The following is a 23,682-nucleotide window of genomic DNA, read 5'->3' as shown; positions in this document are numbered from 1 at the left end:
TTTCATTACTCTATTCAATTGGGATAATCTTAATCATAAATCAATAAAGAAGAGCCGGTCCAAATCTTTTTTTTAAGGGCATTTCCGGTCGATGTGTATTAAACCAACGACTTTATTTTAGAGGTGACGTAAAATTACCGTTGGACTAAATTAGATAGTATGTCTAAATTTCTTTTATCATGAGAAAAAGAGGAAAAAAATTGCTTTCTAGTAACTCTTATATTCATTTTCTTTGTGAAAGTCACCCAATCATACAAATCAAGATGTAGAAAAGGCACTTAACTTTGCTCCGATTTTTGTGAGGGTGAAGAACATGTAAAAAAAAAAGCCATTCGAAAGTGTCTTCTTTTCTCTGTATAAATTTCAATTTCTATATAATTTCAAATGACAAAATGTGCCATTACTTTTCCAGACAAAACATAAATTTTTAAATGTACAATTATCTGCAGTCCTTGTTGTTGTTGTTTTTTTTTTAAAACTGTCCTGGTAAGAGTATATGTCTAACACCAAACATTAATCTATATTTATATAGGGACTCATTCAATGCCAGACTAACATAGCAAATGTAACATAAGAGATATTACACACATAAAATATATAGAAACGACAATTGAGTTGCAACACAAACGACACCAACTATCTTGTGCAGTGTAGCACCTATTGAAACACCTTCAAATTCTAACCTATACAGCAATGATCTGATAAACAAACCAAATGGGCAAAAGAAACAACAGCCAACATAAAAACCAAAGGCCATATTGTAATTAATCAGAAGAAGCAAATCACTCTCTAATCGTCGTTTAGGCATCCGCTACCATCCCTGAGGCTAAGAGCTCGTGGGGTTGTCTGGTCGGGTTCTTGATCGGGTAAGAAGCTTCCATGGCAATGCCACATTTTCCTCCGCGAGCCTCGACGGCGTTCCTCTGCATTTTGACGTAACCGCCCTCGCCCCAGTCCGGGCCCCACGAGTTCCTCACCAGCCAGAAATCCAGGCCGTCCACCGTACCGTATCCCACGGCCACCACACCGTGGTCCAGCTCCGTCCCACACTCCCCCGTGAACACGCCCTGAAAGAAAAAAAAAAACACCATTCTTTTGTTTCAAACTCTCTGTCTCTCTTTTTCTTAGCTAGAAAATCTTGATGAGTGATCAGGGTCTTACAGATTGGTAAAGCTGAAAAGCTCTGCCACCAGCTTCGATAGCGACGCTGACGGGCTGGTGGGCCACGGCCTTCTTTAAGGCGCCCTCGTCGTTCTCGGGAACATCCTCGTACCCGTCGATTGTAACCACCTTCCTATTGGCCTGCAAAGAAAAATCAAATCACCATGTATCATGAATTGTTAGAATATGTTCCAAACCTGAAAATTCCGAGAAAAAATAAAAAATAAAAATCCACCGTTCTTTTTTTTCGTGTTTAGTATGTATGGATTGAGAAAAATTCGAGAGAACATATATAGGTAAATTGAGATTTCATATTCCTTCCATAATCAAGTACTGCAAAGTGAAAATCCAAGCAAATTCGCACATATTACAGTAACGTATACAACGGCGGAGGCAAGTGGAGACAAGTCGAGCATATGCCCATGAATTTTTAAAAATTACATTTTTTTTATCTTTATTTTTGGCCAAAAAAAATTTAAAATAATTTATTCAAATTTGCCCCTTGAGAAAAAAGAATTGTTATACACCCCTATCTTTTTTTTTTTTTTTTTTTTTTTTTTTTTTTTTTTTTTATAAAATACGCCATGAGTTCAAATTCTGGCTCCCCCACTGAACGTATAGTTAGTGAGCGAGTTCAAAATAAAGGTGGAGCCAAATAGAGACCAGTCGGGCATATGCCCCTAAATTTTTTTGTAATTACATTTTTTATCTTTATATTTAGCCCCAAAAAAAATATATAATCTTTTCAAGAAAAAAAATATATAATTTTTAAAATTTTAAAAAAACACGGCAAGAGTTCATCAAATTGTGGGCGTGCAAGCGAGAGAGTGAGTAAATATGGGTGGGATGGAAGAGAGGTTTAAACCAGAGCAAAGTCGCAGCGGGAGTTGGTGGCGGAGTAAGGGTAGTCTTGGTCGGAGGCGATGCCGCCGTTGGAGAGAATGAATTGGAAGGCGTAGTCCATGAGGCCTCCGCTGCAGCCGCTGTTGTATGACGTGTCACAGTCCACCAGCTCTTGCTCCGACAGCGACACCAATTCCCCGCTCACTATCTTGTTTATTCCTTCCACCGCCGCTATCGTCGAAAACGCCCAGCAGCTTCCTGTCTCACTCACCACCACACTTTAACGTCCACAATATCACTTCACACCACTCACGGTGTCAAACAAAATAACTATTTTTTTTTAAATATATTGTGCCGTATAAGTTAATTTATTCCACACATATTTTTTTTCTTCAAACGTAACTCTATAAGTGATAGAGTCTGTATCACTTGGTTAAGAAGCTACCGCTCCAAACTACGTGTCACCCAACGAAACTCTTACTTAGTTAAGAAGCTAGCGTGACGTGTCACCCCTTAAGTTAGAGAAGAACACAAAATTTACCAAGTTTATATACTAGCTACTCGTATTATTCCTTCTCCCCTTGAAGGAAAATGATAATATTCGAAACATTTTTTTCCCCAACAAAATTCCAACTTACTAATAAAATAAAAAATTAAAAATCAAACTTAAGAAAATAATGGAAAAAAAAAGCGAGAGAAGGAATAGTACTAACCGCAGGTTCCTTGGTTCTTGACGGGATTAACGGCACCGTTGCGCCGCCAGTCAATCTCCTCCGGCAGAGCATCGGCGGCGCGTGAGACGTACCTCCGGCTGGCTCTCTTGGCCTTGGCGAGCCTCCTCTTGGGATCGCTTCGCGTCCCAAGAAAGTCCCTTCGGTACTCGTCGTTGGTCATGTCGGCAAAGCGGTTGAGGCCAACCTTGTAAGTCCGGTTCGGCACAGAGTTGTGGCTTTCGACGAAGGCGAGGTTGTCCTTGAAGATCTCGAACCTCCTCTCTTCCTCTCCGATCTCGTTGTAGGCCCTGCCGTGTTTGGCCATCCATTGCTCGTACGTGTCCCTCAGCTCGCTGTCGTTTCGTTGGCTCGGCGTGTCGTTCGACGAGGCTAGCGGTGGTGAGAATGAGAGAGCCAGAGCCAGGGTTGCGAGGGTCAGGATGTGAATAAGAGCCATAATGAGAGTGTGAGAGAAAGGAGAGAAAATGGTTCGTTTGGGTCTGGAGGGAATAGGAATTCTGTGGGGGGTTTATATAGGGGTTTTGTTTCCTTATATGGAAGAATACAAGAGGGAAGGTTATTTTATATATTAAATCTGTTTTTGGAAATTTCGTGTAGTAGTTAATAATAATAGACAAGTAGAGAGAGAGAGATGGGTTAGATTACGTTATGAGTGAGGAAAGCAGAGAAGGCAGGGATGGTCTAGAGAGACGGCATGTGATGTGGTCTCGAGGCTGATAGGTCGTTATTTGTTACCAGTCCAACTAGCCATGACTCATAACCTTATCCACTCATTTGATTCACCGGTTTTATTTTTCGCTTATTTATTTGTTTATAGATAAATTTTTCAGAAGAGACTGTGAAGTTATTCAAAAAAATATAAAAAATATAGGTTAATTTATACAAAAGTCCTGTAATATACATATGAGTCTTTTCTTAGTTTGAGATATTTTTTTATTTGTAGATAATAATGTTAGAATTTTAGACTAATTTGCACTTTTTTTTAGTATTCAATTTAGGTTTGGAATTACACAAAATTAATGAATTTTATTGTGATTCACTGGTTCATTTATTTAGAATTCATTTTTTTTATGAAATTGGATTTTTAGTTATCAAATTAGGGAATATGTTTTTTTTTTTGAAATTTTTTATTTAGATTGAATTAACAGAATAACAACATGAATTTTATTAAAATGAATTAATTTAAATTCAGATTCATTAGAAAATAGATTTTTTTGAAATAAATAAATATTAGTTTTGATTAAATAGGTAAAGATGAATTCCTTAATTTAAATTTGAATTTTGATGAAATTATTTAATTGGATTTTAGTCAATAGTTAAGTTATACGGATAATTAGTAAATAATAGAATATGAGAAAACCATTTTTATGGTTGGTTTCCTTGGTGTTGAAGTTGATGTCTCTACACAAATTCCCACTTAAAAGTAAAAGGTAAAGAGGGAAAAAGAGCCGTCTAATTAGATTCCCATTGTAACTTTTTGTCTCATCAAACCGTGGATTCGTTACAAAATGACCTATTAAAGAAAAAAGAAATCATCAGAGAAGAAATGGATAGTTATTTCTTTCTGAATTTAATCATTTTCTTGAGCTGTAAGCAAAACAACAACAAAAATTCTTTATCATATGGACAGAGAAGCTAACTGATAGGGCGGTCTACTAAAGTTGGATCTAATAAACGCATTGGTCAGCTTTAATCAGCAAAACATGAATAGCTCTCCATATTTTCATATGTGTTCCAAAATGTTATCAGCTTCTGCGTCATCTAAAATTTTAACAATCTTCAGGCATTGAATTTTTTTTTTTTAATATCTATTTGAAATATATACTCACATAATAGTTTTTACGAAATATGTGAAATAAATAATGTCTTTTATTATTAAAGGTTTTCATTAAAATGCTATGCCACAAAGTAATTTAGCTAATTAATTCAAATTGTATATATATATATATATATATATATATATATATATATATATATATATATGATATTTTCGATGTTAAATTTAATTATGAATTTGTTATTTAAGAAATCGGGCTAAATATATAATTACTTAGATTTTTGTATAAATTATTTATTTTTTTGTCCAACTCGATAAAATAGCTACAGAAGCTAGTAAATGACACTAATATATGATATTCCTTAATACAATTTTCTTGAGATGAGTTCGGATTCAGATTTTAATTGAATTTTACCTGAATTGCCCTTCAGATCTAGTTCATTATGATAGAATTCAATTTTTTCTTACTGCTAAAAAAATTAATTCTGACTACCATGCAAATGAAAGTTTTATGTTGATAGTATATTATGAATCCTACATTAAAAGTGAATAAAATCTAATACGTGTTTTTAAAAATTACGAGTTACTCTTATCATTGTCTTCTTGTTATTTTGAGATGATTTTCGCATATACTCTGGGCCATCTTAAGTTGTTAATAAAAATATAAATTAATCAATCCAATACTCCTATACTTGAAAGAATCTTATAATTGCAAACTACCATGAATTTGTTGTCTATTTATTTCCGTCTTAACGAAAATACTGGCTTATTGTGCCAAAGCCAAACTCAGGATCATGTCAATAAGTGCGTTTCTTTATTGGTTCTGTATCCTTTTACGTTTCAATTTTGGAGTCCCGGAAAGCAATAATGATAATAATATTACAATAATGTAATTCCAGTTTCCAAATATCAGAGCAGAGAACTCTACGAGTCCCAACCTGTTCCAACTTGTTTGGGGAAGATAAAAACTAAAAAAAAATCTCTACATCGAGAAGAGAACAATCCACAAATATCCACGGTGTGGATAATCCACCTCACACAAATGAAATTTTAAAAAAAATAAAATTACGGCGGGCCCGAAATTTGCCTGTCCAATTCAAGTTCCCATCTTATTTTCCGAGAAGATCAACTTTCTCGTTTCCCATGCAAGAATGACATCATAAAAACTTACCTCTTATTATTATATTCAGAAGAAAAAAGCGATTTCCAATGAAATATAGAGGTCACAAAAAAGACCTCCGAAAGTGGGTACAGAGATTCATACCTTGCACATGCATATTGGCGAAGAGATATTATTATCTGTTTTGCATGCACCGACTGAGTGGGCCAACTGTTGCAGAAGCAGAGACTGAGGAACTTCTCTAGTTGGCCCACTGAGCTCACAAGGGGTCTCATGATCTCATTGCTCTGGTTTTTCAGTTGGTTTGTAACATGGGCAAACTAATCCAGATCATGCTCTCATGATACCCACATGTATAAACTTTAGACTTTAATGGGAATGAATGGTAAATTAAATATGCTTTTTGCAATTGAATTGTGAGACTCCAATAACTGGATAAAGGATAAAAAGAAAGAAGGAAAAAAAAGGATAGAGAGAGAAACAGAACACCACCTCTATAATTCCTATCTTAGAAGATTATGTATAGAATAATTCGGAGCACAATGGATACAAATTTCCTACAAGAAGGCAGGTTCACATGCCTCTTTTGTGAATTAGGCCATGAAATCAATCAACCCCAACCAAGAAAGAAAGAAAAAAAAATTATATATAAAATACAGAAAAAATGATATGAAAATGAGACCTCAAAGAGCTTAGATTTTTCCGGACGTTTGTGGCTTTCTCTGCCTATCTTCAAATCACCAATGCAAGCTCTTTGACACCCAGTTTTTGAAATTTATCAGTTTCTCTCTCTATGTACCTGTGTCTCAACTGTTCGTGTGTCGTGTTTTCGCTTGCTCCGTCGTTTTGATCTTGGTGACCGGGTCTTGGTTGAATGCTTAGCAGCTATGTTCTCTTGTGTGGTGATCGGCAGCGTTTCTGCGGTTGGGAGTTCGGGAGGCACATCGGGCCACGGGGTGCGTTTTGCCGGTACAGTCACTTCCAAAGGCGGGTCAATTACCCATCTGATCAATCATGTCTGAATTAGTAATAAACGCTGTATAAACATTTACTAATAATTTGCTCATTTAGCGATGAAGATAGTCACAACTACATCATAATCCTTTGCATCAGAAATGAAAAGATAGCTGAAACTTCGAAACAAAAAAATTATGTACATAATTACAGCTACACACCTTTAACCACTACAAGGAACAATTTTAGAAATTTCATATACTACGATAAAATAGCTATAAGTTGAGTTGACATGCCAACTTGTCTCCACCAGATAAATCAAAGTTAAGGACTGGGATACAATATCTTAAATAAATAAGAAGTAAAAAGAAAATAAATAATTTCACATTGCGATATAGAAAATTGGGGAGCATTCTAAATCTTATTATTGACTCAGCTTTTGCACAAATCAAGATTCAAGATGCGTTGTAAACTGAATATACCTTTTTTATTTTCTTCAATGGGGCTTCTTTCTTTAATACTAATTCATTTGTTAGAACAGAGTTGCAGTCAACAATCTGAACCTATACTAAAACAGGGACTAGGTTAAAGATTTTACATTCTTGTGATACTCTAAGCTGAACTACTGGTTTTTAAGAATCCCAAGTGCTAAGGTTGACGTTTCAAGAGACCACTGGATTATTCAGCTATTAAAGACTTGAACTAATGCTCTATGAGCCTATGAGGAATAGCCTATTGATCGATTTGAAAATTCTCTACCAGGTAATATAAATAAAAAATTCCAGCTCTACATATTTTCAGTCTTTATTCCTGGTACCGTATAACAAGCATATATGTTCTATGCAGCTATATTCAACATATATGCTCGTTATAGAACATATATGGTGAGCTACATATATGGACCATGTAATACCAAAAAAAAAAATGAAGCCACCAGATTAACAAGCCCAAACCACATCGAAGCGCATAGACACACATTGAAAAGCAAATCATGAAGCAATAAGAATAAACCAAGCTGTATACGTCAATGGCAATGTCAAATAGTTAGCATAAATTTTGTTTTTAACATTCCACTTAATTGTCATTCAGAAGCCATGAACGACTTCTGGGGACAGTAGCTAGAATATTATAACTTTTTTTTTTTTTTTTTGAGAAAATGTGGGCGGAACCACATTATTTTTAAAACTAAGTAAAAAAATAATAATTTAATAGATAAAATAAAGCTCTTTACTAGAAGTTCATTTCTCTGCAGCTGTGGCCTAAAAGAATACCACGGACTGACCTAGATTTCCAGACCACCAGAAAATTGGGCTATACTTCCAGGCTCAATATATGTTCCAGCTCATCGAAAAGGAAAATTAATGGTCAATATAAAGAATAAAAAATTACAGGCTATTGGTTAAAATAAGAACTAATCACTCACAGGTCCCCTATCTCCAATTCCTAGTAATTAGTTGATATTTCCTTTCAGACGATTGTATTCAATTACCTTCTAAGGATTGGTAATACTAATACCTTCCCATCAAACCCATTGGAATTGCTATAAAAGGACACGTGCTAGTCATCTTAATGGTTAATAAGGTCATCTAGCAAAAAAATTGGAATACACAAATATTCGCAACTTCATTGTCAGCAGCAATCTCAACAAATACGATATACGCAATGAATGCCGGCAATATACTCGTAATGGAGTTATGGAATATCAATTCTTAGTCACTAACGTTTCCTTAAAAATTCTGAAAACCTTAACGTTCTTGCTACCTAAATCATCACAGAGTTCATTAATTGCATTAAACTTCCATGCAACAAATTCAAATATCAACACTAAAAGATAAAGGGCTCGTACCTTGACGGAAATTTGCTATCAAAGCGAGCTTCAACACGGAGCCACCAGAGCAAAATTTGACGCCCACAGCTTCCAAGAGGCTCCACCATGGAAGGATCCTTCAGCAAGAATAAGGGACTCTCTATATTCTCACCAACTCCATCCAAATCATCCAGATCTTTAACCCATTCAGGCTTATCTTCAGCTTCCTTCCAAATCATCCTTGAATTCAATACAAAACCTGACCATTCCATCTTCTTGGGAAGCACTGTTGCCCTATCGTCAATGTAGATCGCTTTCTTTCCGGTGTATGTCAGCGAGTTATAAGTATGCCAACCAATCAATTGATCGGAGGAGTTACAGGCAGGGCCTTGGACGGGCATTGGCTGGGTTTTCTCATCCTCCTCTTTTTTCTGTAGTATCGATTGGGAAGATTCGTCCGCGGGTGCTGAGTTAGCAAGAATTCCAATTGAAAGAGCACCGAACCATTTCACAGTCTGGATCTCATCAAAAAGCTCCATACTATGCATGTTACTATCATCTGCAAACATTACAATACCATCCATCTTCTGGTCCCTAATAGCTCTGTTCCATCACAAAAGAACTGAATCAATTTCACACGCCACAAAGTAAGAACCCAAGTCTTTCACAAGTCATCTCATCTTTTTTTACAGCAACATTGAGCAGCGATAGATAGTAGCATATTACTGATTTCCCTAAATGCTTCTGCATACAATTCTAATGCTTCAATTCCTACCCATTAATTCAGCATTTCCACATGCTTAGATTTGCAACCCAAATTCTGAAAAACTAGTAAATTTTTCAGAAAAATTGTGTAGAAACAAAGCTCAAAGGTAAAGTATTTTGCACAAATCTAAGCTTCCAACATTATGAAGCCAAAGCATTTCGAGTTGTTAGCTTTCTTACTATAATAAACGCACCTTAACAATCCAGAAAATTACACTACAAATTTAGGATAGAAACCCAATAAACAGAAACGAGTGTATATATACAAGTCAAAATTGAACTAATCATATTAAATTAAAGTAATTTACCGACCTCAAAGCGTGAAGCCTCATCCGAGCCTCTAATCGATGCCGTCCTTCCCACGAATTTGGCATCCGCTGATCGAAGTCAAGATGGATTGTCCTTAGCCCCGACTTGGCCAGAATCGAAGCAGTCTCGTTAGTGGCTCCTCCGGCCTCGACCACGATCCAGATGACATCGTACGGAACAAGCATCAGAGAATGCATCAAGCCAGTCATGTGAAGAGCCTGGAATGTCCTCACGTACGTCGGAGTGACCACGATCAGAGCCCTAGGGCTTTTCACACCGAACTGACGCCTCTGCTCTCGCTGGACCGTGTCGATGATCTGGTGAGCCTTCATGACCTCGATCGGGTCCGGGTGCGGCCACGGCCGGATTCGGATCCCGTGCCGCCCGACCACCACGCGGCTACCGGAGTTCGCCGTCGCGACGGAACCCTCCGTCGTCGAGCTCCTGTTCAGTTCGCCGTACACGACTGAGCGAAACGGCGCCGGGAACAGCAGATTTGTCGTGGTCGTGGTCGTCGTGAGCGTTGTCGTGGTCGAGAAGATGAAGAAGAAGACGAGGCGAGAGAATCGAAATCCCAGGATGAGGCTTATCAAGCAACATAGGCCGTGGAGGACGAGCCAGAAGATCGCCGCCGGAGACCTGATTGAGCCTTCCGACGACGCCGAGTCCAGCGGCGCCGATCCTCTGAAGCTGTTGCTCCGGCGATTGCTCTGCTGCAGCGCCAAGAGCTTCATTTTCCTTTCTCTCTCTAGAAAATTCCAGTAGAGAGAGAGAGAGCTATTTGAATTGGACCAAGGCCCGAAGAAGAAGAAGAAGAAGAAAGGCTTTTTTGGGCGACACAATTAAACAGTCGTTTTCGCGTGGTTTCGTCAGAGGTCAGTGGAGAAGGCTTATTAATCGAATAGATTTCTTTGAGTTTACGACTGAGAAATCAAAGCTTCGTTATCATTATCATTACACAAATCCGAATTTTGAGTAGTGTGTTTTGTGCTTCTCACAGACACGGAGAGTCAATTAGCGAGTGTGAGACACAGAGATATAGGCCCATTAATTAGGACACCTAGTTTTGGGCTGGACAATCTATAAAAAAAATATTACGCTTTTAATGTACGCATGTTTTCCAGTCTATTTTATGAAGTGAGACCCAAGTCTATTTCTGTTTGGGATTAAGATGGATTACCTGATGACTGAACAAGCTGGTATTGTTTTATTACATTTAAGTGATTGCTTTATTAGGCATATGTAATTGGTTGATGAAATAAAAGGAAAAAAAATGTAGGAAGTTTGGCGAGTAGTGGCAATCAGTGGCGATATCTTGTACCTAATCAAGTTTTTTTTACAACAAAAACGTGACTAGTCCTTCAATTTCTGTTCCTGTGGTCGTTGGCAAAGAGAATAATATATTTATCGGCTAGTGATAGAATTATTGAAATTATACCAACCGTAACACCAGCTTAATGCTTCGTTTTAATTTTCAAGAAAGTCAAATAAGGCGATTAAGGTGAAGAAAAAAATTAATTTCCAATGGATTAGCTTGGATGAGGAATACATCGTGATTCGTGATCATTTTTTAAGAAGACCTCGCGAAATTCTAAAGAGAGCTTTTAATATCAAAGTTCGTTTGATGATTATTGGTTAATATTTTTAATTTGTATTTAAAAATCTAAATTTGAAGCCCATAAATTTCATAAAATAAATAATAGCATGTCTTAATTTTTTTTTTATCATGAAAATGGTGTTTTTTAAGTTATAAATAATTATTTTTCTTGTTTTATATATATATATTTGAAAATTATTTATTATTTTGAACTTTATTTAACTTTGTTTATTATTTTTGGCATATAACTTTGCTTAGTGTAATAATCATAAATAAAAATTTACATTCTTAAAATAATTTGAAATAAGCACTATTGTCAAAATGTTACACCCTTCCCGTAATTTTTTTTCTAAATTATGAGTTTTAATTCATGAATAGTTAAAACTAAAAATTTGGTTATCTTTAAACAAAAATACCCTTAATATGGCATCATATGGGATGTAGAGTGTCGTACGGCGTCATAAAACATCGTACGACATTTTGAGTGTCATGTGACGTCTCTGAGCAATGTAGAACATCTTTTTAAAAAGCAAACTGGTCCAAATAAATTTAAATATAATAAAATTCTACTGCTGTATCTATTCATGAATTAAGATTATTTGGATCTATTTTATTAAGTTTTCCTTTAAGACTTGGCCGAAAGGTAAAGAAAAAAAAAAAGAGAGGAGACTTTGTTACAACAAAATTGAATACTTTGATTAAAAAAAATCACTTTAGATAATCTGGTATAAATAAGAGGGAAAACTTATTTTGTTATTGTAGAAATAAAAAAACTGTTAAGTTTCTCTAAATATTAGTAAGTTATAACTATAAATAATAAAAAAATAGTTGTTGCATTGCGAAGTGACAAAAAATGAGGACGATCATTTAAACTTCTCTGCTCAACCAGATAAACAATTTCGAAATAAAAAACTCTTTAAATTTAACGTTGTATGCATTTAATGACTTCGCGTTGTTTTTCATCATGATTGCATATTTTTTTCACGAAAAAAAAAAACAAAAAAACAAAAAAAACATTGTGCCCACTGTTGATGTCCAGCCTCAGTATGCAAGTAAAGGCATGTTTCTAGATTTTCATAGTCCAACATTCTCATGTATTTCTCTCATTCTTGCTTAGTGTATGTCTCTACTGCAACGTAAAATTTTCACTTAACTTGCTTTGTATGTCTCTTTTGAATTTGATTTTCAAGTTACCAAGGAAATGTTGCATGCAAAAACCGTGTTCGCGATTTGGATACACCTCTTTGACTACGTTAATTATTCTTTGGTGTCTATCAGATACATATGCCGTATGTTCTCTATCCCCAATTGCATCCTTCCATTTTCTCAAGAAATAAATCTAAGTCTCATTAGATTTCGATATCCCACGACAGAAGGTGAGTGGAAAAATTTGACCATCTTTCCATGGCTCACTTTGTATATAAAGTTCTTTTGTAATAGTTCTTCAAGAAAGTAACATCGACAATGATAATCGGCCTGCAATACTTTCAACCCTTCTCCACGGGGTAAGTGACATGAAGAAGGTAACAAACAAATTGATCCTACCAATAGTGATAGTGTCAAAGAGAGAACCCAAATTCTTAGTCTTGATCATATACCTCAACTTAGGTGGGAACGCTTAGGACTCTGCTTCAACACCGTAAAGGAACTTTAGAGCTTTTTCACTTTGCCGCCAAGCTTTTTTATAAGACATACTCACTTCGTAATCTATTTTCATGTAACTAATGATTTATTTTGGTCTGCACAGTCCCAACGTTGGATCTATGAACTTGTGCTTGACAACCTTTCCCACTAGTTTAGATGTGGCTTGAGGGTTGTGTCCTTGCCTCTCATTTATAGCAAAAATATGTTCATAATCAAACCTAAATAAGAAAATGTCAACTTCATAATTATGTCTCCATTGGTATGTATAATTGTAGACAAATATGTCTACAAATATCAGTAATTGTAGACATGTAAGTCTACAATTACTGGGACTTGGGATTTACATGTCTACAATTGCTGATATTTGTAGACATGTAAGTCTACAGTTATTGGTATTTGTAGATTTATTGGATTTTGGAAAAGTAATATTTACTTATTAAACAAAAAAAATTGGAGTGGGGAATCCTAACTGCCCGAACACTTCATTTACAGCGCTATTCGGGACAAACTACATAGAGGAAATCTATAGATGAATTCTTTGTCCAAAACATACAATGTTTGTTTATGCCGTACAACATCAATTGTTTATGCAATATTTTTTTGCTAGCAAATAATGCATGAAGCTCGATTCTCAGAGGGGAATTGATATCAAGCACTTGCTCATCCCTCCTCGTGGATAAACTTGGGGGAAGAGGAGGAGAGGACTGTCTTGGTGGAGGCGAATGAGGGGACTGTCTAGGAGGAGGAGGGGACTGTCTGGGTAGAGAAAATCCTCGCGAGACATCCGAACAAGAGTCCGCCATCGTGGAGAAAATGCGAGAGACGAAGGAGAGTCTGTCGAAGAGGTCGAATAGAGCTCATTGAACCGAGCTTGCAAAGAGAAAGAAAATAAGAGAGGCTATGAGTTTTATTCATAGGAAAAAAAATTATGTCAAAGATAAGCGTGTCAATAAAGTTTTCTCTATCTTGAGCATGCTAATAGAAATGCCCTAAATTATTATATACTTAATTTTGGTAATAATAATAATAAATAAATAAACATCAAGATCACGATATGTCCAAATCCTCACTTTTGTATAAGACATCGTTGGTATGACCTGCTTTACTTCATTATTTGTCAACCAAAAAAAAAGAAAAAATGAAGCCATACGTTGTTTCATTTATAATTTTATTACAATCCCTACCTTGTTATTGGGTATTCGGGATAATTATGTAACTTAAAAATGGACATAATATCATAACTATCTTGCATTTTAATTCATTCTCCGAATACCTCACAAGTTAAATCTAAAGAGAAATTATAAAGTAATATCTTTAAAGTTGATAAATTTTATAAACTTAATCTCTTATGTGAATATTATATTTCCTCTATTGTCACAAAAAATATATATATTTTTAGAATAAGAATAAGAACTGAGGTACTATAAGAAATAGTTTTAAAAATAAGATAATCCTAGAAATTTCCTCTAGGCACCAGTGAAGTAAAATCCAGCTACAACATAAAAACCAGGCTTTTATCTCGAGGAGCCATTGGGCCATTGCCTTTCCCCTCTAAAGGGCAAATAATTGGGATTATTCCTAAATTATGACCTCCTCAATTCTTTTGGACAAAAATCTAATATATCAAAATTAATCCAAAAGCATGACTTCCTATTATTTGTTGGTACAAAACTACCATAAATGAAATATGTTTTTTCTTTAAGATTTCGTCTATCTAGTTTATTTACATTATCGTCAATAATCTACTTTATTTCTTGACATTGTTGATATTACGATTTTCTTTTTGGAAACATGAAAAATCTGAAGAAAGAAAAAATATTTAAGCAAACTAAACGAAAATCAACAACTACGTATCCGAAATCAATCTCGTTTCGAGCCTCTCTCCATTTACCGGCAAAGATTTAGATTTATTTGTCATGACTTTAACTTTTAGTGTTTGGGTTCAGGTTTTGGTGTTTCTTTGTCATTTTTGGACGAGAAAGAACAGCAGAAGAAGAAGAAGAAGAAGAAGAAGAAGAAGAAGAAGAAGAAGAAGAAGAAGAAGAAGAAGAAGAAGAAGAAAAAAGAATATGGAAATTCGTTTGAAAATTTGGGAAATATGGGAAGAAAAAAAATGGCTTTAAGAATCTAGAAATTCGTTTGAAGATTTATTGACATTTTGTCTTTTTATTGACATCAACGTCAATAAATCTTCAACCGATTCTGGAAAATTCTTTAAAGATTTATTGACATCGATGTCAATAAATTTTCTGAATGTCCATAAATCTTAAAAGAATTTGGTTATTGAAGATTTATTGACAACAATGTCAATAAAAATATAAAATGTCGATAAATCTTCAAACGATTTTTTTTTCTTCTCAGATTTTTAATTTTTTTATTTAATTTCACGTACGAAACGAAAAATGATCTCTAACTTTGTTTTTGTGATCATTTAGTAAATAACAAAATTTAATGTAAAATAAAATAAAGGATATTTCATTAACAGTAGTTTTGTACAAACACGTATATGAAAGTCATATTTTTAGATTAATTTTGACTTATTGAATTTTGGTTCTAAAGTATTGAGGATGTTATAGCTTAGGAATAATTTCAAAATAATTACATGGTTTCAATTATGTCAACGGTAGGGAAATAGTTAAGATGGCATACAATTATTAAAAAAGGAAAATAATTATATGGTTTCAATAGCAGATGAATTTTTCCTGTAAAGGGACGGCAAATATTTATTTCAGATCATTATTTCTTATATTAATTATTATTTTTTTGTTGTCCCTATGGGACCAATACCTAACACTATTCTTACAGCACACAAGGTAATAATTAATTATGAGAGTATCAAATATAAGAATGTGATAACATAACATGATAAATATTTCAATCTGTCTAGATGTGATGATAATGTTCTTTATTCAAGAGTTGTTGATGATGAGAGACGGAAGATAATATTCACCAAATTAAGTAAAGTTAAAATTGATTTAGTGAGAATCAAGGGTATTTTTGTTAAGATATTTAGTTTATGATGTATTCCATGAATAATTTCCAAACATAAAATATTTGTAGAATTACAATCATTATGTCTCACACGTTGCAGCGGAATAATCAAGGGTGAATTAACCTATTAGGCCAATCAACCCATCTTTGTTAAGGGAATAGCCCAAGTTTGAATTAATTAAGAGAATAGTCCAAGTGATATTTCAGTTCCAAAATTACCCTCATATTAAAACAAACTCAATCTCACCGGTCCACCGTTCCGTCTCTTTCTCCAAAATTTTCCCAAAACCCTAGAAACCTCCATTGACGCTCACTCCAAAAGAAAAAACTCGCGCGAAATGTCCAGGCCGTCGTCGCCGAAGTTCTCTTCTCCGGCGTCGGACTCGCCGTCGCCGTCAGTATAGTCGACAAACACCGAGCGTTCCCTTTCTTGCACCAGCGCCGAACACCGAGCGCGCGACCAGCCACCGCCTTCGTCTCTCTCTCTCTCTCTCTCTCTCTCTCTCTCTCTCTCTCTCTCGTCTGTTCGCTCTGTTCCGTGCTCACCCGACGTGTGCCTTCGACGCGAGCCCAGCGCGAGTTCCGGCGAGCTCCAACCCTCTGCGCGACCTGACCGGCCTCCGATGCCAGCGATTCCGAGCTCCCTCCTTCACCAAACTTCGACCGAGGAAGAAGAGCAACGAGGACGAAGTGAAGATAAGAGATTTGGAATTATGGTACTAAATTGAGAATAATTGGGGATTTAAAAATTATAAGCTTGATGTCCGAATTGAAGTGACAAGGAACTTGGTTTGGTCTCGAATTGTTGGGCTATTTTGTTGATTCAGTGCTAATTCGCGAATCAGTTAATTAATTAACTAATTAAATTCTATTAGGTTAATTATTTAACTAACTGGTTGAATTAAAAATTAGCTTAGGTTCTGATTTTCTTTGTGAGTAAAGTTAATTTACTAACTGACTGAATTAGGAATTAGGTTAATTAATTGAATGCTTTGAATATGAATTGACTTAAGTTCTGATTTTTATGAATTTCCAATCCAAACATTCAGTTAATTAATTAACATAACTCAATTCAGTCTGTTAATTCATTAACTGATTCGCGAAAGGTATAATTGTCTGCTAAGAAAATATGGGTTATTTCATTAATTAAATGAAACTTGGGTTATTCCCCTAATAAGAAGTGTAAGATGGGCTAGTGACTATAAATTTCACAATAATTAATATATTTTAATCTGAATGAAGAAATATTTGGAGACATGAAAAAAAAAAATTAAGTTTGAAAATATTAATCTAAAATTTTTTGGAGACATTATTTTCTTTACGATTAAATGAATAAAATCGGTATTATAGAATAAACAGTACTTTGTGTCTAAGGATCTATCATCTCTTTTTTTAGAATTAATTACTGAAATGCCCCCTGAACTATAACCCGAGTCCACAATTGCCCCCTCATAAAAAAAAGTGATCGTCTGTTTACTTTTAATTCTTATTTTGTGTCAAAAACAGTCATTCCGTCTAATTTTTTCTTATTCTGTTATGTTTTTGCTCGATTTTTTTGCCACCTAAGCTTATTTCTTGGTATAATGTCTAAAATGTCCTTAACAAACTTATCACGAAGAAAGCCCTGAGCCGGTCGCTTTTTCTAATTTTTGAATCAATGAAAAAAATCCTTCACATTTCCAACAAAATAACGCAAGAACACTCATCTTCTTCTCTCAACATCAAGTTTCTGAGCTTTTCAATCACTGTGATTCAAAAAAAAAACAGACAATCCAACCAGCTTACAACTCAAAAATCCTATATCATAAAAAAATTAGGGCTATCTAGAACCAGAATTAGGCGATATCCCAAAAAAATTAGGGCTTCGCCGAATCGGTGACCGAGGAACGCGATTCGGCGAAGAAGGCGGTCGAAGAACTGAAGGCCACAGCCGAATCGGCCGGCCTTGACTCCAAAAAGGCGATGATGGCTCTGAAAAATTAGATAATATATGGGTGTGTTTGTTTTGGATAGGTTTTGGGTTTTCCTTTTCTTGAATTGTCTGAATTTGTTGCTGTAAATTAGTATCGAATTTGGATGCGAATTGTTGGCAGGGATTTAATGTGAACGTGCTTTGTGGAAATAATTATACGAGCTGCTCTGCTTATTTGGCATAGTTTTATAATCATCGCCGTCAATTATTTCACAATATCGGATTAATTATGCTCCTATATCTCAGGATATCTTGTCTTTTTTTTTTTAATAAATATTTCATGTCTGTACATTGGACAATTTGCTTCATTGTAATGTTGAACTTTGAAATGCCTGGACTTTGGATTTAGTTTAATTTTAGCTTTCTGGTTTAGCTGAGAGCCTAAAAAAATGTAGTCTTTAATGACGACTTTGCATATTTGATATGGGAAGTTTGGCAAGTGAGACCGATAACAAAGAAGAACGGTCCGATGATTTGTACTTCTCACTGGGGATCAAACAACTAGGCAAAGGAGTCCTGAAAGTTCCCAGGGTTCTCTCGACTCTGGTCTCCTCTGCGACCACCCTTTTCGCAGCGGCTTCCATGGCTTACGCGGCCGAGGCACGTTGAGCTTCATATCTCTTTCTCTTTTCAACCAAATCTAATCTGATGAGCTTTGGGATCAGCTAATCAAGGTCTCTCTCTCTCTCTCTCTCTCTCTCTCTCTCTCTCTCTCTCTCTCTCTCTCTCTGCTTCTGCTTGACGATGATAATAATGTCTTTGTTTATGTTTTTGTTGTGCTCGCTAACTCCGATCTCCGGCGCCGGAATCTCGCCGCCACCGCCACGAACAATTAGGCAAATCCGACGGAGATCGCCATCTCCGAACCTCGCCAGCCTGGCGGCGACAATCTGGGTGGCGGTGTGTCTCAGCAACTAATGAAAATAAAATAAAGAAATGAAATCACTACATTTACTATATTACCCTCAAAACATAACAGAATGATAGAAAATTAGACGGAATGACTGTTTTTTATACAAAATAAGAATTAAAAGTAAACAGACGATCACTTTTTTTTATGATGGGGCAATTGTGGACTCGGGTTATAGTTCAGGGGACATTTCAGTAATTAATTCTTTTTTTTATTAAAAAAAATTATACAATAAAATGAACAGTATTTTGAGTCTAAGGAGTCATCATATACTTTATATATATATATATATATATATATGTATATATATATATGTATATATATATGATATATTTTTTTTTTTTTTGAGGAAATGTGGTCGGTGCCACGAAATATCATAAATGCCCTCACGTATGGCGGAGGAAAACTGTGGTTACAAAGATAAGAATGAAACAGAAACCAACGGTAAAAAACAGAAATAAACTCAAACAAACAGGGCCCTAAGAGGCCGTGCGGGACCTCAACTCGCGATCATCGGCCCTGATGGCCTCTTCCGAACAAGGCGGGACTAAACTCAACCAGGTCGAGGACGAGTGATGGTTAACCGCATAGCGCGCTAGATTATGCGCTGCAACCGTAGCCGCTCGTGCTCCTCGAGGAAGCTCACCGTCCACTGGACAAGCTGTGGCTGGCTCCAAGCTGATCTCCCGGCTAAGACATTGTTCATGTGGTTCCAAAGTTCCCAAATAATGGTAATGAAAAGCTCATGGAAACGAACCTCGAGGGTCTCCGTCGCTCTGAGGATAGCGTCGAAAACATCGCCGTCTCTGAAAGGCGGAAGAATGTGGCCGAAGCCCACCTCTTTCCAGACTCTCCTGCTCCACATGCAACCCCAAAACGCGTGGAAAACAGTCTCTCTCGCCTCCTGACAGACAGGGCAGCTGTCATCAGAGGTGATCCTCTTCTTGGCTAAGACTGCTCTGGCCGGGATCTGGCCTAAACAGACTCGCCAATAGAAGAGTTTCACCTTAGGAGGAACTCTCAGCTGCCAGAACTTCGTCCACCACTTCTCCATCACCGTCGGGTCTGACGAGCTGGCGACCGGAGTACGGGCTCTCTCTATCGCGACACGGAAGCCACTCTTGACGGAGTACTCCCCGTTCTCAGTGAAATGCCAGCGTCTCACGTCAGGAGTGCCCTCACCCCCACAAGGAATGCTCAGGATCGCCGCAGCGTCCTCCTCACCGAACATGGCAGTAATAAGATCAACGTCCCAGCTACCGACATGTCTCATAAGCTCCGCTACCCGCATATCGGGGGGAATCCAGGGGGGGTCAATCCAGGTGGCCGGTCTGTCCCTCGGAACCCAACTGTCGCCCATGACTAACACAGACTCCCCGTCCCCGATCCTCCATCTCGTACCGGACTGAATGATCTCACGTCGCCAAAGAAGACTGCGCCATATGGAGGAGCTACACGAGCCAGGAAGAGCCGTCATAATATCACCGTCGGGGAAGTAGCTCTGGCTAAAGACACGTCCAACCAGACTATCCGGTCTCCTGAGAAGCCTCCAGACGCTCTTAACCAAAAGGGCCTGGTTGGACTTCTCCAGATCTCTGAAGCCCATCCCGCCCTCTGACTTGTGTCGCGTGAGGTCCTCCCACTTGCACCAGTGGATCTTCTTCGTCTCCGTTCCACCCCCCCACCAGAATCTGGCGATCGCCGAGTGGATGTCTCTAATCAAACGAAGCGGGATCTTGTGGCACGAGGCCACGTAACTGGGGATCGACTGAAGGACGGATTTAATGAGGACCTCTCTGCCAGCCTGCGAGAGGAAGAGGCCATTCCAACTCTTAATCTTAGCCCAAACGCGGTCCCTCACGAATCCAAAAAGCTCCGCCTTCCTCCGACCAGTGAACGCGGGAAGACCCAGGTATCGCTTATGGCAGTCCGTCTTCCTGACACCTAGAATCTGGGCCAGAACCTCACCCTCCTCATCACTAACCTCCGTACCGAAACAAACATCGGACTTTTGAAAGTTCACCATCTGGCCCGAGGCCTCAGAATAAGTCCATAAGATGTCTGTAACCCTCTCACATTCGTCGGGTATCGCTCGACAGAAAACCAGGCTATCATCCGCGAAAAGAAGGTGTGACACATGGAGTTCCCGGAAACGGACTCCTGAAAGCGCTCCAGCATCCTCGCTTGCTCGGAAGAGGCTCGAAAGACCCTCAGAGCAGAAGAGGAATAAAAAGGGAGAGAGAGGGTCTCCCTGTCGGAGACCTCTGAAGGGAGTCACACTGCCTCGGGTGGAGCCGTTGATGTTGAAGGAAAATCTGACTGAGGTAACGCATCTCATGATGAGGTGCACCCACGGCGTGCTGTATCCCAGTCTCAACATCATCATCTCCAGGTAGACCCACTCGACCCTGTCGAATGCCTTAGCCATGTCTAGCTTGAGAGACACACACTTTCCATTTCCGAAGCGTTTCCGCTTCATCGTATGGAGAGCCTCGAATCCAACCATGACATTATCGAAGATCAGTCTACCTCCTACAAAAGCGCTTTGGGACTCAAAAATAGCAGCGTGCATAGTGATCTTAAGACGGTTGACCAAGCACTTGGCCACTATCTTATAGATCACATTGCATAGGCTAATCGGTCTGAAGTCGCTAACTCGTCTCGGGTCCTCCACTTTGGGGATGAGGGTGACCACAGTATCATTAATGGTGGCCACCTCGTCCCCGTCGTTAAGAATCCCAAGGCAGGTCTTCAAGACCGACTCGCCAACTATGTCCCAATAACGTTGGTAGAAAATCGCGGAAAAGCCGTCACTTCCCGGGGCCTTGATCGCATCCATCGAGAAAAGCGCATTTCTTACCTCCCCTGGCTCAAAAGGGCGCTCCAACACGGCGTTCATCGCCTCCGAGATCCTAGGCTGAACTCCCGCAGAAACAAGCTCAATACAATGCGAAGAAGGCCTCGCTGAAGAGAAAATGTCACCAAAGTAACCAGAGACGATCCTCTCTATCTCAGAGTCTCCACTGTGCCACTCCCCGAGCTCGTCCTCCAAACCTCTGATGGCGTTCTTCTTCCTCATAGCAGAAGCCTTGCGGTGAAAAAGCTTCGTATTTTTATCCCCGCACCGCATCCAGGACACTCTGCTCCTCTGTCTCCAGTACTGCTCCTCCCTCTCTACTAAGGCGTCAAGCTGTCTCTCCTCCCGTCTGAATCTCCATACAGAAATCCGGGCCCGATCGTCCCGCAAGCTCTACGATCTTCTTCTGCTTCTCGATCCTATCTCTTATCTCTCTGTTTCTCTCCCCGCCCCAGCGGGAGAGGCTCTGTCTGCACTGACTAATCGCATTAGCTAAGCTCGGACTCTGGCTCTGATCACCACTCTGACCCATCCCCCACGCTCTACGGATCCGCTCGTCACACTCTGGCTCGCCTATCCAAGATTCCTCAAAAAAGAATCTTCTTGGCCTCCTGTTCCGCCGGCGGTCTCTGAAACCAGCTGTAAGCAGAAGAAGAGGCCTATGATCCGAACTCCAGAACCTCAAGTGTCGAACTTTTGCCGAAGGGAAGAGATCGCACCACTCGTGACTCGCAAGGCATCTGTCCAGACGCTCCTCAAAACCTCCTCTGCGCCAAGTGAAAGGGTCACCCTCGAAACCTAAGTCATGGATGTCGCAATCTAAAATCATGTCCCTGAAAGCTAAGAGCTGGCCGGGGCCTCTGTCGCTACCTCCTCTAATCTCTGAGTTAGAGGCAACTTCGTTCATGTCGCCTCCAACTAACCAAGGACCCGTGGAAGAGCTCCGGAGGCGTCGAAGAAGCTCCCAGGTATGCCTCCTTTGGGTGCTCACAGGATCGCCGTAGATCCCCACAAATCTCCATCTCTCGCCTAGCTCGCTAACCAGATCTCCCTCAATGTGATATCTCGAAAACGTCCCAAGAAGGAATCTCACAGGCTCTTTCCACAGTAACATTAAGCCTCCACTCCTACCAAGACAGTCCACCGTCATACAACCATTGAAACCCAACAACACTCTCACTCTTTCAGCCTCCTCTCGCCGTAGTCTAGTCTCCGAAAGAAAAATAAAATCGGGACTATGATCACGAACATGAGCCAGGAGGGCTGACCTCGTCCCGGGATATTATGTGAAGCAAAAGACATGGCAATTTTGTAATTTTATAAAGTTCAAAGGTTATATTTATTCAATGATGTTTTTATAATTTTATAATTTAATAAGGATTTTTTTATCCAAATATTGTAGAATGAACAGTGACATGGGCGTGTGTGAATAGTAAACCTCTCGTTTCTTATATATATAATAATAATGTGTACATTTTGCCATAGCTACGTAATCTTTAGTTAAATCCAATATTACATAAAAGCCTTTGACCTCTTTTAAGTATTTGTTTTTAGTCAACCTCTTTTAAGTATTAGGATATGGTCTATGTCTGTATTTATGTTTAAAGCTGAAAGTGTAATAAGTTACAGAAATTACTTGTCTCTAGAATTGATAATCTTAGTATACTTCAGAAGAATAAGCTTTATAAAGTTTCAAGTTATTTATTCTCTGAAAGATTGATGTTTCTTTGATGCAAGATAAAACTATGAAGAAGTAAGGCATCTCAAGTTTGGGTTATATGTAAATAGTAAATTTATGTATCACTGAACTAAATACATTATACAACAATAAATACGTAGTTTATATCATATAGATTTGAAACAGTCTAATAACTACCGTCAACTAAAATTAATATAACTATTCATATATTAATAATATATCACAATTCTTTGTTTTCCTTAATGACTTTATTGAATAAATTAATAAAAATTAGCCTCGGTCGAGCGACATGTTCGCAATTGACAACTTTCTCGATTAAATTAACCATCGTAATTGATTAAATTAACAAAAACTATACTATTTTTTTTAATATAATTGGTATTTGGATTGAATATTTAATATAAAGAGCTTACATGGTCTTGCTTTTTCTTTGTTAATACTTAATATGTAAAACATACTATTTTCAAAATATATGCAAATCCAATCAAAATTCTCTATTAAAAATGCATAATAAACAAATACTGTCTAAAAGTTAACAATTT

The 23,682-nt window shown here is 37.8% G+C and overlaps 2 protein-coding genes across 2 annotated transcripts; both read right to left on the bottom strand.

Moving 5' to 3' along the window:
* Nucleotides 1-501: 501 nt before the first annotated feature.
* On the bottom strand, nt 502-3,318 carry LOC149400051 (cysteine proteinase mucunain-like). Its single transcript, XM_089611977.1, has 4 exons — nt 2,718-3,318; nt 2,027-2,262; nt 1,162-1,302; nt 502-1,067 (listed from the first exon to the last, which is right to left on the bottom strand). The coding sequence occupies exons 1-4, from the start codon at nt 3,172-3,174 to the stop codon at nt 801-803; spliced, it is 1,101 nt and encodes a 366-aa protein (XP_089468103.1). The 5' UTR covers nt 3,175-3,318; the 3' UTR covers nt 502-800.
* Nucleotides 3,319-6,104: 2,786 nt separating this feature from the next.
* On the bottom strand, nt 6,105-10,485 carry LOC149400050 (beta-1,4-xylosyltransferase IRX14-like). The gene is made up of 3 exons (XM_089612034.1): nt 9,474-10,485; nt 8,436-8,999; nt 6,105-6,639 (listed from the first exon to the last, which is right to left on the bottom strand). The coding sequence occupies exons 1-3, from the start codon at nt 10,202-10,204 to the stop codon at nt 6,414-6,416; spliced, it is 1,521 nt and encodes a 506-aa protein (XP_089468160.1). The 5' UTR covers nt 10,205-10,485; the 3' UTR covers nt 6,105-6,413.
* Nucleotides 10,486-23,682: the final 13,197 nt, after the last annotated feature.

Source organism: Urtica dioica, chromosome 4 (assembly GCF_054948205.1).
Source record: "Urtica dioica subsp. dioica isolate 48M chromosome 4, U.dioica_male_clone48M_v1_H2, whole genome shotgun sequence".
NCBI classification, from domain to species: Eukaryota; Viridiplantae; Streptophyta; class Magnoliopsida; order Rosales; family Urticaceae; genus Urtica; species Urtica dioica.
This window is presented reverse-complemented; position numbering and strand designations above follow the sequence as displayed.